This window comes from Drosophila subpulchrella, chromosome X (genome assembly GCF_014743375.2).
Source record: "Drosophila subpulchrella strain 33 F10 #4 breed RU33 chromosome X, RU_Dsub_v1.1 Primary Assembly, whole genome shotgun sequence".
In the NCBI taxonomy this organism is placed as follows: Eukaryota; Metazoa; Arthropoda; class Insecta; order Diptera; family Drosophilidae; genus Drosophila; species Drosophila subpulchrella.
Window position 1 is genome coordinate 23849806 of NC_050613.1, and position 24489 is coordinate 23874294.

The 24489-nt window shown below is 42.2% G+C and overlaps 2 protein-coding genes across 9 annotated transcripts; one reads left to right on the top strand and one right to left on the bottom strand.

Moving 5' to 3' along the window:
* Positions 1 to 298: 298 nt before the first annotated feature.
* LOC119558147 (high affinity cationic amino acid transporter 1) lies at positions 299 to 18237 on the bottom strand. Of its 5 annotated transcripts, none has more exons than XM_037871379.1 (13): positions 18052 to 18237; positions 8169 to 8294; positions 7953 to 8106; positions 7392 to 7523; positions 7234 to 7332; positions 6954 to 7162; positions 6544 to 6715; positions 6018 to 6201; positions 5364 to 5956; positions 4760 to 4925; positions 4473 to 4683; positions 4292 to 4388; positions 299 to 3912 (listed from the first exon to the last, which is right to left on the bottom strand). In XM_037871379.1, exons 1-13 carry the CDS (start codon positions 18127 to 18129, stop codon positions 3647 to 3649), a joined length of 2487 nt encoding a protein of 828 aa, XP_037727307.1. In that variant the 5' UTR covers positions 18130 to 18237; the 3' UTR covers positions 299 to 3646. The 5 variants fall into 5 exon arrangements, with proteins under 5 accessions (XP_037727307.1, XP_037727308.1, XP_037727309.1 ...); XM_037871380.1 differs by having other exon boundaries at positions 299 to 3909; positions 18052 to 18232; XM_037871381.1 differs by lacking the exon at positions 18052 to 18237 and adding an exon at positions 11937 to 13125.
* Positions 18238 to 18680: 443 nt separating this feature from the next.
* LOC119558150 lies at positions 18681 to 24488 on the top strand. Of its 4 annotated transcripts, none has more exons than XM_037871385.1 (5): positions 18681 to 18763; positions 19479 to 19757; positions 21584 to 22590; positions 23319 to 23387; positions 23451 to 24488. In XM_037871385.1, the coding sequence occupies exons 2-5, from the start codon at positions 19755 to 19757 to the stop codon at positions 24079 to 24081; spliced, it is 1710 nt and encodes a 569-aa protein (XP_037727313.1). In that variant the 5' UTR covers positions 18681 to 18763; positions 19479 to 19754; the 3' UTR covers positions 24082 to 24488. The 4 variants fall into 4 exon arrangements, with proteins under 4 accessions (XP_037727313.1, XP_037727315.1, XP_037727314.1 ...); XM_037871387.1 differs by having other exon boundaries at positions 18691 to 18770; XM_037871386.1 differs by having other exon boundaries at positions 18719 to 19062.
* Position 24489: the final 1 nt, after the last annotated feature.

Consider the following 24489-nt stretch of genomic DNA (forward strand, 5'->3'; position numbering starts at 1 on the left):
AAGTATTTAATTCCTACAAAATATGTATTTTTTATTCTAATTTAGCTAGCCAACTAATAGATAACTTTTTTTAATAGCGCAGTCTCCCCTGCTCCGAATTATAGACCTACTTCCCTCAGCTTTCCCATGAAAACAATCAACATTGAATATCCTAACAATTTTATTTTTTTAATATTCTCAAGAAATATCATTTAATAAGTTATTAACACATAAAACAAATCAAGAGTAGTATTTGAATTAAAAAATGTTTTGTTTTTCTTATATTTTAACATCATTTTCATTTCACTTTGGTTTGCTGTTTTTTTTTTTGTTATCGATCCATTGAAATATATATATATATCATCATCATATCGGGATTTTCCCATATATGTTGTATATTAATAGTTGCATATTAACTTCATTCTCTCTCGACTATCTCATCACCTTTTTTCATCGTTTTTTCTCCTCAATTTCATCTTGTTTTTTTTTTTAATTTTTTAATAAATGAGTTCAGAATAATTTCAAAAATTTTGATGCTTCATTAGTAAAAGTTGTAAAGTTTGCTATTACACCTTAATTATATACACGTTTAAAATAAATCATATTCCAGTAATTCAGTCTTATGAAATAAACAGAAACTTAGGTACTTTATATTCAGCTGGAAAATCAATCAATAAGGAAACAATCGTCTAAAGCCATTTCCAATCAATCAAACAATCAAATTTTAGACTTGGCTCTTAAGTAAACGGTCTGCTAGGTTTTCGGAATTATAATTCTCATATTGCTGTTCTTATTGTTGATCTATTCCTTTTCTGTGTGCTTGTCTATGCGTGTTTGTGGGTGCAGTTAGGTTTTCCGTCACTTCCGCCTTTGGTTTTTCTGATTTTGATCTCATTCCGTTTGCAGTTTAGTCACAGTGAGCATAGACCTTAGAGTACGATTTTCATTCTCCGTTCGGGGGATTAAAAAAGTACGGAAATAATATTTGGTAGTAAAATGCATACTTTTTGTTAACGGAAGCTTTTGGTTTGTCCCTTCACACTTATCGATATATTGCACGTTATGTTGACTTTGTTGTTATTTGCTTTAAATTGGAACTGTAGAAAATCTATTAAAACTATCATATTCCCATAACATTTATCTTAACTTGGTGGTACCGAAAGAACCGAAAGGTGGAAGAGCAAGCTGCTTCAGCCCGCAGTTACTGGATTGCCTGTACTGTAACTTTTGTCACTTTCATAGTTGACTGACATATAGATGTACGGATGGTAACTCCTCTGAGCGCACACTCAACAGACAATTGGGATCCTTTTTCACCGATAAAACTGGAGTCCGTTTAAGAAAATGTTTAACAGTTCAAATAAACAGTTTGACCCAACTTGGTAACGAAAGAAAAACTTGGACTCTAGTAATCGGTAATCGGTGATCAGGTATCGAAAAAATCGGATGAATGTGGGCTCGGCGAGTTCCGTTATTGTTATATCTCAACTTTAAGCTGTGTGGTAGGATATGTTATTCATTAGTTGTTACTTTTGTATCTGAGTTTCGTTTCCCTTTAGTTGCTTCTTTGCTGTATCTTGTCTTGTTCATAAAAAATATACATTCGCACTGTTTTTTATATTTTTTTTTGCCTGCCTGTATAGGTTGTGTATGTACAAATCGTGTTAGATTTAAGTTTTGAAAGGAATCAACGGAGTTTTAGTGAACAAAAGTAAGAATACATGTAAAGTACATGGTGCAGGACCGTTGGGTGGCACTATATCTTAAGTAGTTGGTCCGGAAAGCTCCTCTTCGAAAACCCTAATATTGAGTAAGTTGAAAATGGAACTCATTTTGTTTCGTTTCGGTCCTAGGACTTACTTATACATATGTTTTCTGCTACTGGTTCAAGAAGTGCAATGGTGCATTGATTTTGGCACTCGAAATTTAAGGGATTAACTGAATGGAATCGAACGAAATCAGTCAAAATCAAAATATCGAATGTCTTAGACGGTACGTTTGTTTTGTATATAAATAGTGTTATTCTCTGTTGCGGGGCTAGATCGAATCGAAAGCTAGCCCTAGGTTATTGAGTTCTTGTTGCAATCTTTGATATTCGCTATTCGGATTCTTTCCTGTACAAAGTCGTGAAGTACAAAAGGAATAAATTATCATAAGTATTATTATTATTAAAAAGGTTGATTTTGCTTTAACTTTGCCATATACTTGTAATTTAGCTAAAAATAGTTATGCATGGTTTGCTTGTACATAGTATGTATATAAAGTGGAAAAAAGTATGCTTGTACATAAATGTTTTCATTATCATATTTGCTTTTGGTTTAAGTTATCATTGTGTTTATACATATTTGTAGTTATGCTTGCTTTGGTTTTATCCTTGGTTTAAGTTTGAATAGTTCAATAAATATTTTCTTCTTTATATTCTTTGGTATTTGTCTATATGGTAATTTTTATAAATATATATGCATATTTGTATAATTTTTTCTTGGTATTCCATTAGTAAAATGAATTGTATTACAACGAATGCGAAATGCCGCTTTAAAATGAGTTTTAGTTTAGCGCGAGCCTCTAGAATAAAAAACAAATAACATTCCGATAGAGTGAGTGAGACGGGACGGCCGTAGGCAGGGCGTACTGTACTGTAAAACCTCATGTCCAGGCGCCTTATAAAATGCATAGCATAAATATGTAAACAACAATATAGAATCAAAGGTACATAACGTTAGTGTTCAAGATCGTCAGTTGTGGGAGTCTGTGTGTGAGCCAATCCCAATTTTATGCAAAGATCGTCTTTGGTCAGAGGGCCGATATCATTTGGGGTTACGAAAGGTATCCTCTGATCTCCTACGGGGATCTCTTCACAAGCCCAGGGTTTTTCGTTTATCGTGTTAGTCCCTTGTGAGTGTGGGTGTGGGGGTGGTGGTGCCTAAAATGTACAGTTGTGCATGGTAGCACCCCGACAACCACCTCACTGCCGTATAGGATATATCTGAACAATTTCAGAAATATGCATACATATGTACATATGTATTATTGTGCCTGCCTTCCTGATTCCCCTGTGCTGAAGGCCGATTGACCAACGTCACCCAAAACGCTTGCCAATCGGAGTTGAGCACAATCGTTCATTGGTTATCGGTTATTTGTTATCTGTTATCTGTTGTCTGTGTCTTTGCTTATCGTCTATCGCTAATCGGTCGGCTTGGTATCAGGGTTTGGATAGTTGGAATTCGGCAACTTTGCTCTGTAACTCTTTGCTGTACTAATATAACCCATCGCTATATATGTAAATATATATTTGCTTGTATATATCAATATATATATATATATATGTGTATATTATATAGGGTGTATAACTCCGCCGCCCAGGGCACATGCACATGCCTTGTATACGGTATGCATCTGCAATTCGGTAACGACACGACACAGATCGCCATATGTTTAAACTTAACATCTCTAATCGTATTTACAAGTGAGCGAGCTGCACCCGACCGTCAAGTTCCAGATCCATATCCAGATGAAGATCCAGAAAACTTGCGATCAAAGCCCATGATGTCATTGGGTTATCTTACGTTGATGGAGCATCACTCGGGAATCAGAGGGCATCATCGGGTTTGGGAATCGGTATGGAACTGGAATTGGGATGGGGATTTATGTGGATGGGGTTGTTCACTTAGTCCTCCCACGTGGGGAACTGGCCCTCGTCCACGAACATGCTGAACTGGCCGGTATACTGGCGTTCCATGGGAGGACCGCTGCCCGATCCCGATCCCGAACCCTTCGCCTGGCCAGGGATCGGGGGAGGTGGAACCGGTCGGCTGTGTCCCGCTTGGCTCCTGCCCGGTGGCTTCTCCGGCCCACTGGCCTGGCCACTCCTCGAGCTGCCCTGTACCGACGACGAAGACGACGTGGTCTTTCCGTAGTTGTAGCGTTGCTCTGCTGGACACCAAAAATGAAATTGTATTAGGAAATATATTTCAATATATATAGTATACCTCCCAAACTTGATGTTCCATCCCACCACTATCCCAACTTACATTAATCTTATAAATTAGATTAAATTTACAAAAAAAAAAAAAAATAAATCATTTCTTGGGTTGGCTACATATGAGGTTTATGAATTCTTAATTATATCGATAACATCCTATCGAAAATATCGTAAAGTTTGATATATCGAAACTTGAAATATCTATTAATATCGTTCTTGTCGTTAAAATTTCGATATTCTTGTAAATGTATACGAAAAATAACCATAAATGCATAATATGATAATATTACATCAGGTAAAGAAATAATAATTTTCAGAATCAACACTTACTCGAAGGATGCTTCACCTCCTTGCTGGCCCAGACGGGCTCGTGGGTCTGGTTGTACGATTGCTGATCCCACACGGCCTTCTCCTCAACGTTTTTGCTCTGGAATTGTAGAATAATAATGGTAATGCATGGGGTGTTCAGTTAAGGCTTGGATGGAATACCCAATCATCGGACAACACTCACATAGTCGACATGCAGCTCCAGGTCGTCGCTGGTCTGCTCCAGGCTGCTGTGCGTGATGCCGTAGTAGAAGTACATGATGAACCCCAGGGACATCCACACGGTGAAGCGGACCAGCGTGAGGATGCTCAGCTTGAATATCAGGTAGATGTTCACGGTGATGGCGATGGCCGGGATGAAGGGGAGTCCGGGCGTGAGGAAGGCCAGTGCATACCTGGTCGAGATCGAAAGAGGGGGGATTGTGGTTAGCTGCATTAGCCCAATGGACTGGCGAACGGTATTGTTATTACCTATTCTGCGGCTGCCTCGATATAATCAATAGTATCACAAATATGCCGATAAACAAAATGAAATAAATGAAGGCGGCGAGGCCACCGGACCACCCAATGGCCGCGAACAGGTCCAGGAAGAATATGAGACCGAACATGATGCCCACTAGCTTGGTGACGTACATGCCTGTTGGTTTGATTTCGATGTCGATGTCGATGTTGGATTGGAAAAGCAAAAAAACAAAGAGTCAATTTCAATCGCAATTTTGTTGTTCTTGTGATGGGTTTTAAGCAGGAACAAAGGCTCCAACCTATACAAGATACTTAAGGTAGATACCTAAAAAGAACCCGTTTCTCTCGATCTCAGAGATGGGACAAGATCGATTGAATCTAAAAACAAAAATCAAGACTACTTTCCTCTCTATTTCAAGAACGTTTCATTTGGAAAAACAAAAAGAACGTTTAAGAACGTTTCGTCTTGAAAAAGTGAGAGTAAGAATTCTCAAACAGACAACTTGTCTCTTAACCCTTTTCAAAAAATATTAAAGATTGTAATGAAGAAATATATACTGTAATCATAACGATAGCTTTCGATTATGGACCCAAAACTTTTAAGGATACATACCACTCTCGGCGGTGGCCTGACCGGGATTGATCCAGGGAAAGAAGCCGGGGCACAGGTACGCGTAGTCGTGGATCTTCCGGGTGACGAAGTTCAGGCCCATGGCATCGAAGGCGGTGGCCTGGCCGGTGGGTCCGGTGGGTGCGCCATGTACACTGCCGTAGAACTTGTTCTCGGATCTATCGGACACCAGGAACTGGTCATCCCGCCCGCCCAGGAATCCCTCCGGGCTGTCGTCGATAAAGGAGTCGTCCGAGTCGGACATGCCGCGCGTGACCCGCTTGATGGTCAGTTTCCCGGGGACCTCGAGCACCTCGGCGGGCGTCACATGGGATCGGGAATCGCTGGCCGTTCCGGGCGCCACCGGAGTGCGCAGCTGGGCCGGCAGCAGTTCCACCAGCGAGGTGCTGTGCGGTTGATAGCGCAGCACCAGGACACAGGTGGACACTAGAGTGTAGGCCAACAGCGTCCCTATAGACATCATCTCGACGAGGATCTCCAGGCGCACAGTGAGTGCCACCAAAGCGGCGGCCAATCCGCTGCCAATGGTCGCCAGTCCGGGCACATTGGTGCGCTGCCACAGTTGCGACAATTGCCTGGAGGGGATTGCAATCGAGATCTGCATTACAGGAACCCTTCATCAACTCCAGCACTCACCTGAAGATCAAACCATCCTGGGCCATCGCATAGATGACACGCGGCATGGGAAACATGGAGCCGAACATGGCCACCGAGAGTCCAGCGGTGGCTCCGATAGCCACCACCGCCCGGCACTTCGGGGCATTCACGTACGACCACATCTGGACCAGCGCCGCTCCCGTGTTGATGTGGTCGTAGGGAACTGGGAAATGGAAGAAAAAAATTACGGGGGTTAAAAATTAGGTTCTTTAAATATTATAGGCTCATTATCGACATATCTTCTATGTTTATAAATATATATGTAGTATTACACGATTCCAATAGGACATTTTGGGAGACGCCTTACTAAGATGTCTAAAAGTATGCTTTTAATAATAGATTGTCTTTCTGAATCAATTCTGAATTTAAAATATATTGTCACTAAGGTCTCTGTGATTTTCGAAAAAAAAATGGAATTTCAAGATTCTGAAAAATCGAACAACTTTTGCAACCTATTATAATAGTAATATTGATGCATATTGGTTCACTCATAATTCGTACTCACCCACTAAAGTTAGGACTAGACTAACGCTAACATAGGCGATTAGCACGACGACCAGGGAACCAACGATAGCCTTTGGAATGCTCTTCTGCGGATTGTGCGCCTCCTCGCCGGTTGTCGCGATAATATCGAAACCGATGAATGCGTAGAAACAGGTGGCAGCACCAGAAAATACCTGTAGAAAGATAAGGTAAATAAAAATCATAATGGATTTGAAATCATCTGAAAGAGTGCCGAAATGTATGCTATGATATATTTTGCAGCCTTTTGTTCAGTAGCAATGATTTTACAGCATACTTTTGGGCACATGTTTTAATATATTTTAAGAAATAATGTTAAATATCAAGAGTTTCTATCGATTGAACTGATTTTAATTCTATAAAATTAGTTTAGGATGATAGATTGCTACTTACACCACTCCAGCCGTAGGGCAGGAATCCCTGGTGCTCCGACCACGTCTTGGTGTCCACGTAAAAAAGCCCGGCGGCCATTACAAACACCCACGTGGCCAGGTTGACGGCGTTGAGTGTGTGGTTGAAGATGACCGACTTGCTGGCACCCATCGCCAGGACGCAGGTCATGAGCAGCGTAATGCCGAAGGCAATAAAGTCCGGTGGTTTGCCTGTGTATTAAGGATAAAGATATAGATATGGATAGGGAAATCAAAACCAATCGATCGACGCAAACACTCACCGAATATCGTGCCAATGGACTCGCTTATCGTTCGCGCTATGGCATTGCCGGTCAGGGAATCGAAACTAGAACTTAACGCACAGGCACAGGCACTTGTTCCTATCCAGAAATCACAGTCAATACCAAAGGGACCTTCGATTACGCCGCAGAATACTCACCTATCAGATATTCCAATATCATGTTCCAACCAATTATAAAAGCTACGAATTCTCCAACCGCCACATATGAATACATATAGGCCGAGCCGGATGTGTGGGGCACACGAACGCCAAACTCTGCATAGCAAGCGCCTATGGATTGTTAAATCGGGATATATATATATCGGATCACAGAGTTGTGGGGAGAAATCCACTGAAAAACTGGACCAATTGCAAAATAAATTCACCCAGAAATGTAAGAAACGAAATATCGCGTTCTCACTTATTTGAGAATAAATGTTCTTGATATTAAGAAAGAAAAAAAAGTACTCTAATGTTTCTTAAAGTTGGGATAAAATCTATCTAGGTTTGTTTTTGAGACGAAAGCAGTCTTGACTTCAATAATATGAGATGGAATCGCTCTTAGTTAACTTTTAAAATCGAGAGAAAAGTTTTTAGTCTGAGTGTACTGTGCATATAATGTACTTATTTTCTAAAACAAATGCAGTCAACTTTAATATTAAGGCATCTTTTACAAATTGGTCCAATCAATCAGTGCAAAGTGGAAAGGAGCTCGTTTACCTGAGAAAATACTCGCTATGGCGGCTATAATAAAACTAATAATCACTCCGGGTCCGGCTATCTTCTGGGCCACCATGCCGGCCACCAGGTACATGCCCGTTCCGCAGCAGGATCCAATGCCCAGCGAGGTCAGGTCCAAAGTGTTGAGACATTTCTGAAGGGCAAAAGGCATATTTAAGGACTGCGCAGGGATTCTTAAATTCTGGCTCATCTCACCGTTAGCTTGGGCTTCTGTGGCTGTGCGTTGCCGTCCTGCAGCTGCTTCACGTCCTTGGTGCGGATGAGCTTGGGCAGGAGCGTCGTCGAGCTGACTCCCGGCGGCAGAGGCACCCTGAACTTGACCTGGAATCGGAGCAGCAGCACAATTAATTCGAGGACCCACGTTCGCGTAGATGCTATTGAAAGATGAGTGCCATCGAGAGGGAGCAGGAGGATGAGGAGGTGCAGTTGGAGAAGGTGGTGCCGCCCAACCATCCAGAACCCACAAAAAGCGAGTGTTCTCCACTGATAACCGATGCCAGAATGGGGGAAATTGAGTGACAGGAAATAGCGGACCGGAAGGAGAGGTCCTGACAATCGATATTTGCAACAAGTTCTGCCCGTCCTTGCAGCCAGTTTTATACACTCAAAAAAAAATGCATTTTTCTTATGAAACATATGTATATTATGGAATTTATCCACCTAAACGAATGTTACTTTAACTTAAAGAGTATATAATATTTAACTCAATAAAGTACAAAACTCGCACTTTTTTAATTGAATGTCCTCTTAAATGAATCACGAATATACCTTGAATTTTTTCAAATTCTATTGGGTTGCAATACTGAAACTGTTGTTCCGCAGAAAGTGTTAAAGACATTATCATTAATTTATTTTATTTTAATAGTCTAGGTTGTTTTTATTGGCACAATTAAATACGAGTCAAGTCCTTAAATCAATCCATATATACAGCTGAACTTCCTTAACTCAAATCTCCATCTGCCAAGTTACAAATTACAGACTTCGAGATAGCAGAAAAATATATATTTTTGTTTATAAAGCAGAATTTTAAAAACGATTTATCATTAATAATCACTTACATGAATTCCTCGAAACGTCAGATTCTCAAGAATTCGATCTAATTACCAGAGAGAAGTTTTAGAGAAATTCCATCTATAAAAGTTTGACTTATTGTATGATATTGTCTCTAAACGCTAGAGTTTTGATCGAGTCAGAGAAAATTTGAGTTAAGGAAATTCAAGATATGGAAGTTCAACTGTACTATAATATACAGACATTTTTGATTTAACGACTCAAAAAATTGTATTTTCCTTACTTTTTGCAATAGTTTTGGAAACACTTGCATATCCTTGATTTTTTGCACACACTGAATTAAAATGTGTAAACGGGTTCAATCAAAATCACCAAAGATTGAACTAGAAAGCAATTATTTCGCTGTTTAGAGCGAAGAAACGGACGTTTCAAACTCCTGCAGACTCGATTTACAACTGATTCCTGTTCTCTGCTCCCATTTGAGGAAATGGCTCGTAAAGGGGAGCTCGCTGCATTCATTTCAGGAAGAGCCTTTGATGTCAGCTGCAGTGGCCAACATCATTTGCTCCCCAGCTTTTCCAGTTAAATGCCATGTCAGCGGGTAGGCAGTCGACCGCAGATGCGGCCACGAGATGCCTCCGCCTCCGCCTCCGTCTCCGTCTCCACCTCCATTTCCATTTCCATATCCACCTCCATTTTTATTTTCATTTTCATTTCCATCTTTCCACTGGTACACAAAGTGTGTAAGTTGGTAAGTGGGTATCTGGGTAAGTGGGTGCGTGGGCGCCTTGGCTCAGTTCCGGGAACTGGAAAGTCATCATCCACAGCCACGACAACGGGCCAGTCCTTGACGCAATCAAAGCCACCGAGGCAGTAGCCTCCAATGCCCGCTGCATCCTCTGCCGCGCATCCCATGTCCCATGTGCGGTGTTGTCCTTCGACTCGCCAACGCTCCGCCCTTTTGTATTCCAATGAGTACCAGGCTGCCCCATACATTGTTAGCCCAGCAGAGGGCTTTTTAGTTTTAGCAAATAGTTTGTAGTACTCCTAAAGTCTTTGTCTTGAAGACCCATACCAAAAAACCTGTCCAATTCTTCACATCAAACCTATTAACTAATTTATAATGGTTCTCCTTTTTCGAGCTAAAACATCCTATATAGTAAATACTTTGTAGTACTCCCAATATCATTGTTTTGAAGTCCCATACCAAAAACATATCCAATTCTTCACATCAAACCTAAAAAACTGATTTATAATGGTTCTCCTTTTTCGAGCTAAATCATCCTAAATAAGATATAAACTTCGAAGTCTAGGGTATTCTAAATTCGTTTCTGACCACAATCCTCTTTCTGAACCTTTTTCCCAAGCTTTCCCCTTTCTTTTTTTAACAGTTTGGCGTTATTAATGGCTCGCAAGTGTCAGGGGATGAGCAGCGATTGCAGTGGCAGCAGCACAAAAGGTCACGCCGCCGAAGAAAGGGGCTGGACTTCCTGGGGGACTTTAATCTGGAGGGGGAGTCCTGCTTTCCCTGGTTTCTGGATAAGCCAAGTCAAAGTGAAGGCGGCGTCTCCAAATAGAACGTAATGCTGCTACTGAGAAAATCTTCTGCACAGAGAGAATTACTACTCAACCTTGGTATTTCAATAGGGGTTTTAAGTTATTCATAAAAACAAAAGAAATACATATATACTTTTCATATGAGAAACGATTTTTCAAAGTCACATACATATAAAAGATTAACTTAAGATCTGAAAAACAGAATTTTAAGGTTTTAATAAATTATCATAAACAAAAGATAATGCAAAATAACTATGCATCTAGGTAAAGTCAAATATAAGGATTATAAAGATTAACTAAAGTTTTATTTATAATAAAGTTATCAATTTGAAATTCTGTTTAGAGACCTTGATTAATGTATTAGCCATAAATAATAACTAAATCTCTAGTTTTTATGAATAATACACTATAATAGATCCTTTATTTATAATTAATAATTTAATTAATTGTGATTTCCCCTCATTAGAAAGCCTTTCATTTTGTTTTTCTCAGTGTGTAGCTATGTGTAGCATACTTTTTGGGCGCCTAAGCTCGTCTTGCATTGAGCCACACACTGCGTATGAGCGATATTGTCATAACAAAGCTCAGGCTCTCGCCATCCCGCTCGCACCTAATCCTGGCCAAAAACACATGCTTTTGGTAGTGGGATTCCCGGATTCCCTGATTCCCCATTCCGGATACGGAGTGCCAGTGGAACTGGTAAGTGGTAACTGGGGGATTTGGTCTAGAGTCGAGCGGCTCCAATTACAGATGCGGCTGTAAAGGGCCAGCGCAACAGAAGTGGCAATAAAGATAGCGCCAAGCCAAAAAAAAAAAAAGGGGGTGTTTTTTTTGTTGTTTTTTTTTTTGTTATGCTTTGGCATTGAAGCTTGGTGTAAGTGTGGGTGTAAGTGAGGCTCTTGCTGTTGTTGTTGCGACTTCTATGCTCGCTCGTCGGTTACTTACTCGTCTGTGTGCCTGTGTGGGTGAGATGTGGAGAGCTTCTTCTTCGTTGTCAAATGGATTTGCATAAGTCCACGGCACACCACATCACACACACACACATGCTTTAGCTTTTGCCTTTCTCTCTATGTGTGTGTGTGTGTGTGTGTGAGTGCGTCGGCGTTCGGCATCATAATGACCTTTTTGAGGCATACCATTACAAGGGAGCTCCATTAACACACACGCACTGCGTGCATGTATGTATGTCTGTGGGTGTCTGTGTGTGTGTGTGGGTGAGTGTAGAGTGTAGATGAGGGGGCTCCAATTTTAGCAGTGACCAAAAACTCTATGTCAGATTCAGTGGAGAAATAAAAATACACTTTTCAGTTTATGGAGAGGGAGGGGGTTCCAGGTTTTTGTTTGTTTTTGGCTCTCTTTTGGTCTTTTTTCGGTTTTTTTTTTTTTGTCGCTTACCTTTTCCAGCACCAACAACAAATCCGACGGCTTCATTTCGCTTTTGTCTCTCGGCCCTCAACAGTTACTAATAAAAAGGTGGCTGGGTGGGTGGTTGGGGTGCTGGGGGGGTTTGGGTTTCAATGGTGGTGGAGAATTCGGCGATTGTTGCACTTGAAAGGGTCCTTCCGCTTCTCTGGCTCTCAGCTTCTAGTGCTTGCTTTTTGCTCGTTCGCTTGCTCTCTCCTTCTCGCTCTCTCTCTCTCTGTGTGTGTGTTATCCCTTATCCTTTATCCCTATCCTTGGCCTTATAGCAGTATCTTTATCTGGGGGGAGCGGCGCTGGCTGTGGATCCTGGCTGTTGTTACCGTTACTGCTGCTGCTGCTGCTGCTGCTGCTGCTTCTGCTGTTGCTTCTTTGTGCCTCACATTGATTTTTGTCAGCAGCGTCATTCTATATTCAACAGTTTACGGCTGAAGGACCCGCGCCCGTTGATTCCGCTCGCGTATTCGCATTCAATTTTCACTTTCGGTTTTTCGCCAGCAGCACACACTGTCACAGTCACAGTCACTGTCACTTTCTCTATCTATCGCTATCTCTATCGCCCAGCCGCTCCTGTTGTTGCGCGCCTTTGCCTTCGCCTTCACGTGGCCCCAACACACACACACGCGCACCCTCGTTGATATATGTATATGTGTATACTTGTATCTTATATCCTTCTAACCGTTACCGTTACCGTTGCACGCACTCACGCACTGAGACACACACACGCACACACAAACAAAAAGTCAAATGCCCAATGTCTTTTGGCTCCGAAGGAATATGGAATATTATTATTATTTGTCCTGGTCACCACACCACCTTCGTCCTTCGTTATTCTCTTCTGTTGCCTTCGTTTTTTTTGGCCACGTTTCTTTTTGCAGGCGGTCGAGCTTCTCGCCTATTCGGTATTCGGTGAATGAATGCCAGCGATTTTTCCGTGTCTATCACTTTTTTTGGTGTGGAGCGAAGCAGCGAGTTTGCTGGTCTTGGTTCGCCTACTGGCCCGCTCCTGCAGAAGAGCTTTCGTCCTTACAGCATTACATGCGTGCGATGCGGCGAATGGCGAATGGTGAATGGTGAATGGCGAATGGTGAATGGTGAAAGGCGAAAGGCTAACGGTGAACGTTAAACGATCTGGCAACGCTGCGGAGAGCACAGGAAGTTTCCTCTATCTATAACAGAGTTGTCCTTCCAAAGCTACAAGTTACCGTTACCCGACTTTCGATTTCGATTTCGCTCTCCACTCTCCACTCTCTCGCTCTCTCGTACGCACCAAAGTAGGCAACGGAAAGTGCAAGCAGCGAGAGCGCAGACGCAACCCCCACCCCCTCTTCGCTCCCATTGTCACATGTGTGTGCGTGTGTGTGGCAGAGAGACGCTCAAGGATATGCAAATACACACACGCACACACACCTACTCCCCAGAGGCGCCGCTTTCATGGGAACTGTATTGTGTAACGGGATTGAGCAGCATATGTGTGCGCACCTGTTAACTGCTGTTTGCTATTTACAGTTACCTGTCCGCCAACCCACCAACCACCACCCACCGCCCACCGCCATTTGCCATTCACCATATACCATACACCATTCACCAGCGTGAGTAGCGCACCGCTTATCTCGCATCGCAATTAAAGTTGCCCAAAGCTCGCCCATCAAGCGGGATAATCGCGTGCTTGTGCCCACTAGATGGCGCGCCTATCTGAAGGATTTGAGGTTCCGAGAAATTGCACTTTCAAGGCACTCCAAAGGATCCAACGCTTTGAAGGTCCTTGAAGATTCCGTTTTGTATGCCATTTCGATGCCACTGCAACTGTGAATTTAATCTACATAGCGCATTTGCTCAAAAATGGTACGAAAATCATTAAAAAATGTTTATTTCGACTTATTTTGTTCAATTTGGATGTTTTTATTGTAAAATTTGAAGTATTTCATGTACTATTCCCTCTAAACTAAGCCCTTAATTATAAAATTGGGTCCTTAAAGATGATATAGCTTTAGTTTCACAAGTTAAATCAATTAAATAAAATGCTTTTTCAATACATCAATTATTTTTTCGACTATCTAGCTGTTTCTACTATTCTTGTTTAAAATAAAATCTAAAAGATAGTGTTCTGATTTTGATTTAAATGATGGCTTAGATTTCCCCAATACGCCTATAAACAATTGATTAGAAATGATACTCATTTTAATAAGATTCTGTATCAATTTTAGCGTGATAGACTTTAAAAGGTATTTCACAGAGTATAGTAATCAAAATACAAAACTTATTGGCAATAAACCAGAAGAAAATTATATTCGCGACAGTCGAACTTTGTATGTATCATAATTTGAACATTTTCGAAAACGTTACAAATCGCATTCCAAGAACAATACCCATGGTATATGTAAAACAGTATGTTCTACCCCCAATGGCATTGCCAAGAATCCGTGGCCGCAGACTCATCCGTATGTCCGTATGTCTGTATCTGTATCTCTGTCTTTATATATGTATCTCGGAGCGTTGCAAGTATCTCAGTATCTTTGCGCTTTATAGCTATTGGTTTTTGGTCGTTTGTTGGCTGCCGCTTTCCGTTTTGAAACAAAAATGAGTACAAGGGTTATTTTTAGAACTAAAATTTTCTTGATTTTTACTCGTTAACATTGCTTACGCTCCGTTCTGTAGTTGCTGTCAGTCCGTCTGCAGCCAAACCCCCCCTGCCCCCCTGCCCCCCTTCCCCCTGCCCCGTGCCCCTTGCTCGAAATTTCCTACGTTGGCGTCACGATCGTGAATGTAGCTGTAGCTGTAGCTATAATCTGTATCTGTACGTCTGTATGTGCATCCGTAGCGGCATGCCTGTATTTGTATCTGAATCTGAATCTGTTTCATTTCTTCGGGTCCGGTGATCTTCAGCGTGGACTGCAATATCTATCCTCCCCCAATCCCGATGGCAACTTAAGTAACATTAGTTTCGATAGTTTCAGCCCTGCATCAAACATATAGATAGGAACATGTGTGTACACTTGGAATAAATTCAAACTTTTCGAACTGTCTTTGGTAATATGTTTAGTAAGAATTCATTTTAAAATTGCAAATTAGGTCAATACGTGTATGATTTTAAGGGGTCTTAACTCATATTTGATTTTAAATGTTATAAAATATAACACTGTACTAAGTTATTACGAATAAGATGTTAGGGATTAACTATAAGTATCTTAAAAAAATATGGTAGGAATACAACATTTTCAGGATATTAGATCAATATTCAACGATCGAAATTTCGGAAAAACTAAAAGTAAATGGTTTTACTCATATCCTGTTCGATTTAGGACGTGTAAGGTCGATTTTGTTAAGTGTGCGCCATGGACTGACAGATGTTCGGATGGGTGAGTGCATGTGGCCGATTTACATGGGATTGGATGCGATGCTTTTACTTTTACACACTGCAACAGCACCGGCAGCAACAAGATCTCCTCTCGAGATCAGCGGGGTACGTTTAACGAACGTTTTTTGCCAATGACAGGCAGCGACGAGAGTATGTACATAAGATTTATAGTTGCTATTTTTAAAGCGGCGTATTAAGAACCGTAGACTAGGGACCAGAAGCAGTCTACTACCACCGATCCGAACCGCTGCGAACGACCATAACACTCGGTTCGAGTGAAGTATGGGGAACTTTACGCGTCTCCCTTTCGGGGGTCATGAGATGGGGGGTTGTTGAACTCGACGTTTTTGACTGAAAATTGGAGCAGGCTAGACTGCTCTATGTGGAAAATGCACAACGCCCAAATGGATACCCTTTTAAACACCCCAAGCAAGAACCAGGTAATGGTAACTTAAAGGGTAACCAATTTCGGAATACCCAGTTCGGAATACCCGATTCGGAGTACCCAGTTAGGAATATCCAATTGGGAATACCTAGTTCGGAATACCCAGATCGGAGTACCTACTTCGGAATACTCAGTTCTGAATACTCAGTTCTGAATACCCAGTTCGGATTACCCAGTTCGGAAAGCCCAGCTCGGAATACGAGATCAGGGTACCCAGTTCGGGATATCCAATTGAAAATAATCATTTCGGGGTACTTACTTCGGAATACCCAGTTCGGAGTACCCAGTCCGAAAAGTCCAAGTCGGAATGCCCAGCCTGGAATACCTAGTTCGAAATACCCAGTTCGGAATACCTAATTCGGAATACCCAGATAAGAATACCCATTTCGGAAAATACGATTCGGAGTAATCAGTTCGGAAAAGGCTTGTTTTTCCACATAAGAATTAAAAAATCTTTAATCATAGCTTGCGCTAAACCCCGACCGATATTACCCAATCGGAGACCATTGATTTTGATATGCATTGGGTGCTTCTAAGCACATGCAGATGTATGCACTACTATCGTTCGGGTGAATGTCTATAAAAGCGGCCGTCGTTATTTGATTTTGGGCTTTGTTCGCCCACCTTTGACACCTCTCCTCGCTGGCCGATTTTCATTGATTACTATTTGCCAGCCTGATTCACATTTCTATCCGAACGATCGGTCAACGATCACTTTTCGAGGCATATGGTCATGGAAAATGCCCTGATCGTAACCGAAACGCCTGACGCTCGTTGGATTTGGAAATGGAAAAGAAATTGGAATGGAATGGTTTGGATTGGATTGGATTGGGTGGTGTTGCTGGGGCCGTACAAAATTTACTCACGGCCCCACCGTTATTTTTAATTTTTAGTACATATACCACACAGAGGCGTGCACATACACACCAATCGAAATACAGGCGTGTACCAACGTATGCTCTGGCAACGATCGTATTCTATTTGTAATCCAAAATAAGTGTACGTATCTGTAGCTGTATCTGCATCCGAACTAGAACTATGTGGTTCGCTTTACGATCTCTCGTTGCTCACTCTCTTTGCCACTCAGCCGGCGAACGCTTTTCATTTGAATGTCTTCTTTGTGCTTCGTATCGAGGGTACTTGTACTGGTAGTACAGCCCCCATATGAATATCTTACAGCTACAAGTCATAACAAGACCGGCCTGGAACTATGTAATAGCTTCTTTCGACCGATCGCCAGAATCGGACGAAGCTCCGAATTCGGTATTTGGACACTTAGATCCCCAGGCACACAAGCTCAAAATCAAGTTGCTCAGCGGCGTAGTTTCGATAATCTCTCGACTCTCAAATAAAACAAAAACAGTGTTAGACCGGAGCGGGGTTATCTCCGACCCAATGACTTATCACTGTAGCTTGGTAGTTGGTCCGTAGACTCGACTCAGTTCCGAACTCAAAAACCATAGGCAACCAACTTTTTTATAAGTCTACTTTTTGATTAGAAATAAATTGTATGTATATGCTTTACATTTGTTTGAACTACATCCGAACTTCACTCCTGTTATGGATTGTATGTAGTGCGATCAAAAAGATTAAAGCCCATTCAATTTTTATAACGTCGAATAAATTTTCACCTTGCCTTTAAAGGCAATAGGTTCCAACTCAAAACTTCCTGAAGAATTCGCGCTTGAAATGGGAACGACTGGTATGGAGGTAATTCGTGAGGAATTCAAACCAAGACAAGAAATAACTCTATTCCTATCTATCCTGTATGTTTGTAAAGTTTTTCAATCCTTAAATGGTAAACCACTTCTTAAACAATGGTTCAGTTGGAACCATTTTAAGCATGTTCATTGGAATTGAATTAAATCTAGTCTGGTCCAAATTACATTGAATGCTGGTAACAACTAAAACTTATTCATTAGTGAAAGAAGAGGTCTTTTACAACATTTTTACGTTTGGCAAGAATAAGTCAAGGTATTGTGTAGTATTTACCAACATGAACGAGCTCATAACATATAGTATGCTAACCAATAGGCTGCTGGTATGATGGTAGTTGATATCCTGGTGCGCTTTGGCCAATGCTCGAGATGCAGTTTCGCTGCAGAGATCATCAACCCAGAAGCCGACACCGAAACAGAAGTCAACGCCAAACGATCGCATCCACTTGGGGTGGCCACCGTACTACAGAACATACTTGTATCTATATTTAGGCTACGACTTTTCCCATTTGGCCCTTTATAGATTTACAGATTCATCTTCATCTCTTAGCATACCATACCATACCGTACCATCTCATCGCATCCCGTCCCGAATCGATCCGAACCGAATACATGCACAGCGCTTTGGGGAGAAGTATGGGTGTCCATGGGTATAGTACAGCATGCGGTTGTTTCTAGAGTAGGAATCGAATCGGAGTAACTGCTTCCCTCTTCGGGATCGTTGAAATCTTGCTTGCTCCGATCGGATCTGCTGCCTCCGCTCTCCGCCGCCTCCTCCTCTCCCTCTCTCTTCGGTTGCCGTAGTCGTCGCCGCCTCTGCCCGATTCTATAAGTAGACATTTGTACATACATACATGCATGAATTTACATATTCGTGTATATTTATATACCCAAAGTGGATGGGTGTGTGTGTGTGTGTGTGTGTGTGCTCGGAACACATGTGCACCCCAGAAGGCATCGGCATCGCCATAGCCATCGCCTCTCCGCCGCAATCTACCAGGTTAGAGCGGAGCAGTCCCGTTCCGTTTCGTTCCGTTATGTTCCGTGCGCCGAGGAGCGATCGTCCGCCTAACGATCGTAGCGGTCTATGTGTATATGTATGAGTGTGCCTGTGTGAGAGCTCGGGCCCCTGTGTGCGTGTGTGTGTGTGTGTGTGCCACTGCCGTTAGTATCGGGCAACGGGATCGCAAACAAAAAGTTCAGTTTCAGTTTCGTTGTTGTTTGGATTGGTTAGTTTTAGTTGGTTAGTTGGAATCTCAGGACGGCGGACTACGGAGAAACGGTAAACGGTAATCGCGTTGTCCGGCGAAAGCGAATCGCGCGTATTGCTCTTTCATTTCTCTCAGTGCAAATGCAGGTCAGCGAAAGCTTCTAGTGCGTGAGAAGAGAGACAGAGAGAGAGACAGAGAGAGAGTGAAAGAGAGTCGTGCGTGGCATGTGTGTGTGAGTGAGAGCGCGAAGAAAGGAGGATCTGCGGAAAGAAGAAGAGAACAGGGACGTGAAATGCAACAAAAAAGAAAAGAGCTTTACTTTGGTGGAAAGTTGTGACCGCACTAACTGTAAATGTCCGCTCGGATATTCGTGAGTGTGAACGCAGGGCACATGTGCATCTGATTCCGTTATTTGTGATTTGTGATTTGCTCTTTTTTAGATTTCATTTTTGTTTTTTTTTTATTTTGTCTCGCGTTTGTGTTTTATTTTTTGTTTTCTTTTTATTTCGCGTGTTTTTGTCGACGTTGCCGTAGCCGATGAGCCGCCGTCTGAGGCTAAAAGGTTAACTTCTAAATATTAATAGTCGATGTCGGTTTGTTGTCAACAACCAAATGCGAGTAACGCCAAAAACAACAAAGAACAAGTACAAAAATCGCCTTCATTCGTTTATTCCGATTTTCATTTTGTTTTTGTTTCGGTTTTTTTTTTTGCTGTGTCTCACAAAATCGTTGTTCTTGTTGTGATCGGTTTTTCTTAACATATGTTGATTTTTTTTTTTTTTATAGACATACCCAATAAGTGTTGCAAGGGTTACGTTGCGTTCACAATAGTTAGATACATTTGAAATGCAAACGCCGCCAGTCCGCAGCATCTGTAACAAGAAGAACAGCAACGAACAGAGGAGCCGCAAGAGCAGGAGAATCCGCCATTGAAGCACTCGGAAGAATCTGAATCGGCAGCGGAGAAGCGAAGAGAAGAAAGACAAGACCCCGATCCCAGCGTTGCGCCTTCTCAGCAGAATCGGGGCATCCATTAAGCTGCTGACAGAACAAAATTCCCCAATGGTAAGCAACTGGGAGATCAGCTTCCAGAGCAGTAGAGCCATGGGTCTCACAAAAAAAAAAAAATAACAGAGATCTCAAGATTCGGAAGTGCTTGAGGATCCGATCGGAATGCCAAAGCCGTTGCATGGATTATCTGCGGCAGTGACTATCTTCGAAAATCTGCAAAACAGTTCTCGCGGCGCTTAGTCATCTCTGCTGGGGGAATGTTTCGAAAAATGTAGCACGGAATGAATGAGTTTTTACCAACAGCATGATACACAAACAGTTCTGGTGAAAATCACAATAGCACTTCCATTCCCTAAGAAACTAGGTAAATCTTTTTAATCCCACGAGAACCGGCTGAAAGTGAGAAATATCTTTTAAATAAAACAGGCTCATTCCATGAAATATTTACATTATCTTTAGAAATCTGCAACCTATTTATATAAAAAGAATCGGAGGATTCAACTTAAAAAGTTACAGTTTTGTTTGTTTCATAAACGCTATTACAACTTATTATAGTCAGTTAATTGTTTAAAATATTTTAATACTGTTTATTCTAATAAGTTGTCAATGGCTGTATATTAATATACTCTACAGACTGCACACATATGAACAATGTGTATATATTGGTCATTTACCAAAATACATTCGTTAGCAAATCTGCGATTCTTAAAACAAACTTTATCAAATGTAAACAGGGAGTTACATATCTTGCTGAAATCATATCGATATCGTCTTCAGTGGTTTTTTTGATTGATTTATAAGATTGTAGGAGGTCCAAAATCTCACGAATATGTACAACAGATGTCATGTAAACCAAAATATTATTATGTCATGGAAACAATTTAGCCAAAAATTTGTTATTTTGTTAGTTCTTTTCCTTTGTGAAACGTCCTTATTAACATAATTCAACAACAGAAAGGAACATCTTTCTAGAGCTCTGTGTCAGATTCTGTTAAGTTAGAATTCTGAAAGGTATATCTTAGTCACACATTCTGAAAATATCATGTCAGTTTTTATGATGTTTAATAGTATCATCGTGTTTATGATTTCTGACAGAAGTTTGGAACGCAGTGAAACTCTGTAAACTTTATAGTATAAAGTATAAACATACATATGTGCAATGTACATATTATAATTTTAAAGATCAAGGGCTATGTTAGCATAATGCAATTTGCATATAAAAGTTATAGAGTGTTAAATAATGGTTTAGGGTATTACAAACAAACTGTCAAAGTTAAAAATAAAGTCTACGGCATCTAGACGAATATAAAATATGCCTAAAAGCCTTAAAAGGCATGGCGCACGGTCCAAAACTATTTTCTTTTTAACTTTTTCTTTATGTCATGCATTAAGAATACCAAAAGGAAAAATTTGGGGCGAGAGTATGATGAGAATGAAACTTTCCACCAAAATCTTATTTATATTGCAGGCAGCATAAGTTGGAATGGGCCTTATTTTATAGCTCCCATAGGAATAATGCTAAAGTTAATGGAAAACAAATTATAGCTTCGTTGTACTTAATCATTTTCTCTTCTTATCTGGGGTCAAGCATTTTTTAACAAAATCCTATGAAAAACATAATGCAATGGAACTATCCGATTTTCTACTATACGTTTAATTGTTATGGCCTAATATGGTTTAAAATGGAAGAGTATATACACCAGTGTTCGCTTTATTTCTTGTTTAAACCTAAAATATCTATAATATCACAGTTATAAAAGAAATTCTGTCTGTCGAGAACCTTTTTTATTCATTTAAAAATTTTTGGGGGCTTTTATATGAACGACTTTTTCTTTATCCGATCGTTATGTTATTATAACCTGTATCCTTGATCCCCGCAGGAGACGAAGAATCCCCCGCCGGTGACCAGCAGCTACCACCACCAGCGGGCGCCGCGCACCCCGGAGTCGTACTTCAATGTGCCGGAATCGGTGGCCCTGCTGAACATCGTCAAGTCGGAGCGCATCCAGAGCGCATTCCAGTCGAACCGGAAGAACCATGCCAGCGTGTGGGAGATGGTGGCCGAGGTGCTCAACCGCTTCAGCACCCGTAAGCGTACGGCCAAGCAGTGCTGCAATCGGTACGAGAATCTCAAGAAGATCTACACGCAGCTGAAGAAGAATCCCGAACGCCATGTGCGCCGCAATTGGCCGTACATGTTCCTCTTCAAGGAGATCGAGGAGCAGCGCGGCGAATGCTGGGGCTCGAATGGCAAGCGCCTGGCCCTGATCTCCAAGAACCACAACGAGCTGTCCTACTACCAGCGCCGGCGGCAGGCGGCCGAGCTGGGTGTGCTGCTCAACAAGGACAATCTCACCCCGCACCAGCACAGCCTCCTGCAGAGCCTCAGCCAGAGTGGCCAGAGCCATTCGCACGCCCACTCCACGGACTCCTCGCAGAGCGGGAGCAAACTGGAGCGATTCCTGCCCAATCACTTTGTGGAGGCGCAGCTGAACGAGGTGGCCTGCCCGGTGGGCGGATCCGCATCCGGCGTATCCGGCCTGTCCGGCGGTGGTGGCGTCTTCGACGAGAATCCCCTCCAGATGCATGTGGCGGCCGCAACTGCAGCAGCCGCCGCTGCCGCCGTCGCCGCCCAGAAACGGCACGAGCTTCAGATGGCCAATGTTGGCGGCGTGCAGATGACGCCCGAGGACGACGACGAGGATGAGTCACAGCGTCCAGCATTTAAAAACCACCTCCATGGAATGGGACACGGCCACCCACTTGGCTTGGGGCATGGTCCAATGGATGACAGCGGCGAAGGACCCGACTTTGAAAAGGACTGCAATGGAGCCCTCAACATGCATCACCAGAACAACAACCACCATGAAAATAACATATCCATGAAGTGAGTAGTGTGGAGATGTAGCCAAGGCACACCTGGATTTCTCCAGAACTTTAAGGACAAACCGTAGTTATTTAGTGAACGAACAACTAGCTTTTTCTGAGCTTTCATTTTAGAGTATCAGTTTTTTAACGTATTCATGGGTGTAAAAATATTCCATGTTTTTATTCTCTTCTCGAAGAGCTAGAAATTAGATATTGGATCCTCTCTTTTACCAATAAAATGTTTTAAGTTGTCCTTACAAGTAATAAAAGTGAGAATTTAAATCAAGTTGCTCGATCTTTAAGTATTCTGCATTTTATGACAACCCTTAGTTAACGAACTACACTATCTATGTATGTTTGATGTAAACATGTTTTTTTTATTTTAGTTCATGAGCTAGTTAATTAAAATTAAACTTGTAGGGTCTGTTGGTATTATATATTTCGAGTAAGAACGCATTGTCTTCAAATTCTTATAACAAGTTAAAAAAAATAAGGATTTAAGCCTTGAAGTACCCGAAACCAAGTTCATGAAAATCAATTGCCTACTTTTTAGCGACTTCCTGTGGCGAATGTTGAAGATATAAGCTACATATGTAAAAAATATGTTTTGGAACCGTAAAAATCATATCTAAAATATATATGATATATATAGTTTTTTGTAATAACGCCTTGCAGTTCTTCTTATATTTTAATTGATCCATTGATAACATAATTTCTAAGATTTGTACACCCTTTTGTTACCCACAGGTCGGAGCCCCTTTCGGAGGGCGAGTTCAACCCGGATGACATCCAGCTGATGCAGACGAACTACAATGGGTGAGTGCTCCGACGCCCAGAAGGTGTTCCCGTTCCCCACTGACCAAATCCTTGCTCTCACAGGGCACAGAACTACTATTCGCCGGGCCTGGATCCGAATATACTGCACCCCGACGTGATTGTCGACACGGACAACCTGTCCGACTGCTCCTCGTCCACCACGCTGAAGAAGAAGCGCAAGATGTCCACCTCCACGGATGGCGACAGCACCAACTACGAGCTGATTGAGTATCTAAAGCGTCGCGAGAAGCGCGACGAGGAGTTCCTCAAGCGAATGGATGCGCGCGAGGATCGGCTGATGAACCTGCTGGAGCGCACGGTGGTGGCCATTGAAACGCTGGCCGTAAGACGGACACTGGCGTCGTTCCCAGTGGCGGTGGTCAGGGAGGAGAAGAGGACGCCAACGGCCGCTGGTCCCTGTGCCTTTTCACCGCCCCCAGAAGCTCAGTTCGCAGCGCCACCACCGCCACCACCAGCAGCAGAGCAACAGTCCAGTTTGGAACGCAACACTGGCATTGCGCCACCACCCAGTGGCAGCAGCTCCATGCCCACCGGCGGGGACCAGATTAGCACCACCATTGAGGTGCCCGACGACGGCGATAGCAGCGGTGAGGATGCCCAGGTCGCGGACAAGTCGGCCGTCGTCGTCCCAAAGGCTGGCGAAGAGGAACGGGCCGAGGTCAGGCAGACGTAGAATACCCACTACTTTAACATACGGTCGCTTGCTAGATCTACTTAAGACTTCTACCTACCTACATATAATCCCTCCGGATGAGGACACAGTGCCAAAGAAGAGCCACGTCTCGAATTTTTATTGAGATTGCCATTTTTACTTAGAGAGCCAACGAACGTGCTTAGCGGACGAGATAAACTTAATGGAATGCTGAGCACCGCAATTATTGTTGCAGCAATATTTTTAAATCTTTTAAATTAGCTTTTAGTTAGGCGGAATCCCACCTACGGATGCCAAATGAATCTCAGCACAAAGCAGGATTCACATCGCTACGATAATCTAGTTGGAGCTGCAACGGGGCTCAAATGCATTTGTGCAGCAACTTAAGCACAATCATTTCATTTTTTTTTGTAATCTAGATCAATACAT

What these genes read in the sequence shown, in the direction of transcription:
- LOC119558147 (XM_037871379.1), bottom strand. Translation starts at nt 18,129, where the DNA reads ATGGACACCCATACTTCTCCCCAAAGCGCTGTGCATGTATTCGGTTCG. An exon ending in CACAGAAGCCCAAGCTAACG is followed by an intron (nt 8,107 to 8,168) that starts GTGAGATGAGCC and finishes TTTGCCCTTCAG; the next exon opens with AAATGTCTCAACACTTTGGA. An exon ending in GGAGGTGAAGCATCCTTCGA is followed by an intron (nt 3,913 to 4,291) that starts GTAAGTGTTGAT and finishes TTTGGTGTCCAG; the next exon opens with CAGAGCAACGCTACAACTAC.
- LOC119558150 (XM_037871385.1), top strand. An exon ending in GAAAATAACATATCCATGAA is followed by an intron (nt 22,591 to 23,318) that starts GTGAGTAGTGTG and finishes TGTTACCCACAG; the next exon opens with GTCGGAGCCCCTTTCGGAGG. An exon ending in ATGCAGACGAACTACAATGG is followed by an intron (nt 23,388 to 23,450) that starts GTGAGTGCTCCG and finishes TTGCTCTCACAG; the next exon opens with GGCACAGAACTACTATTCGC.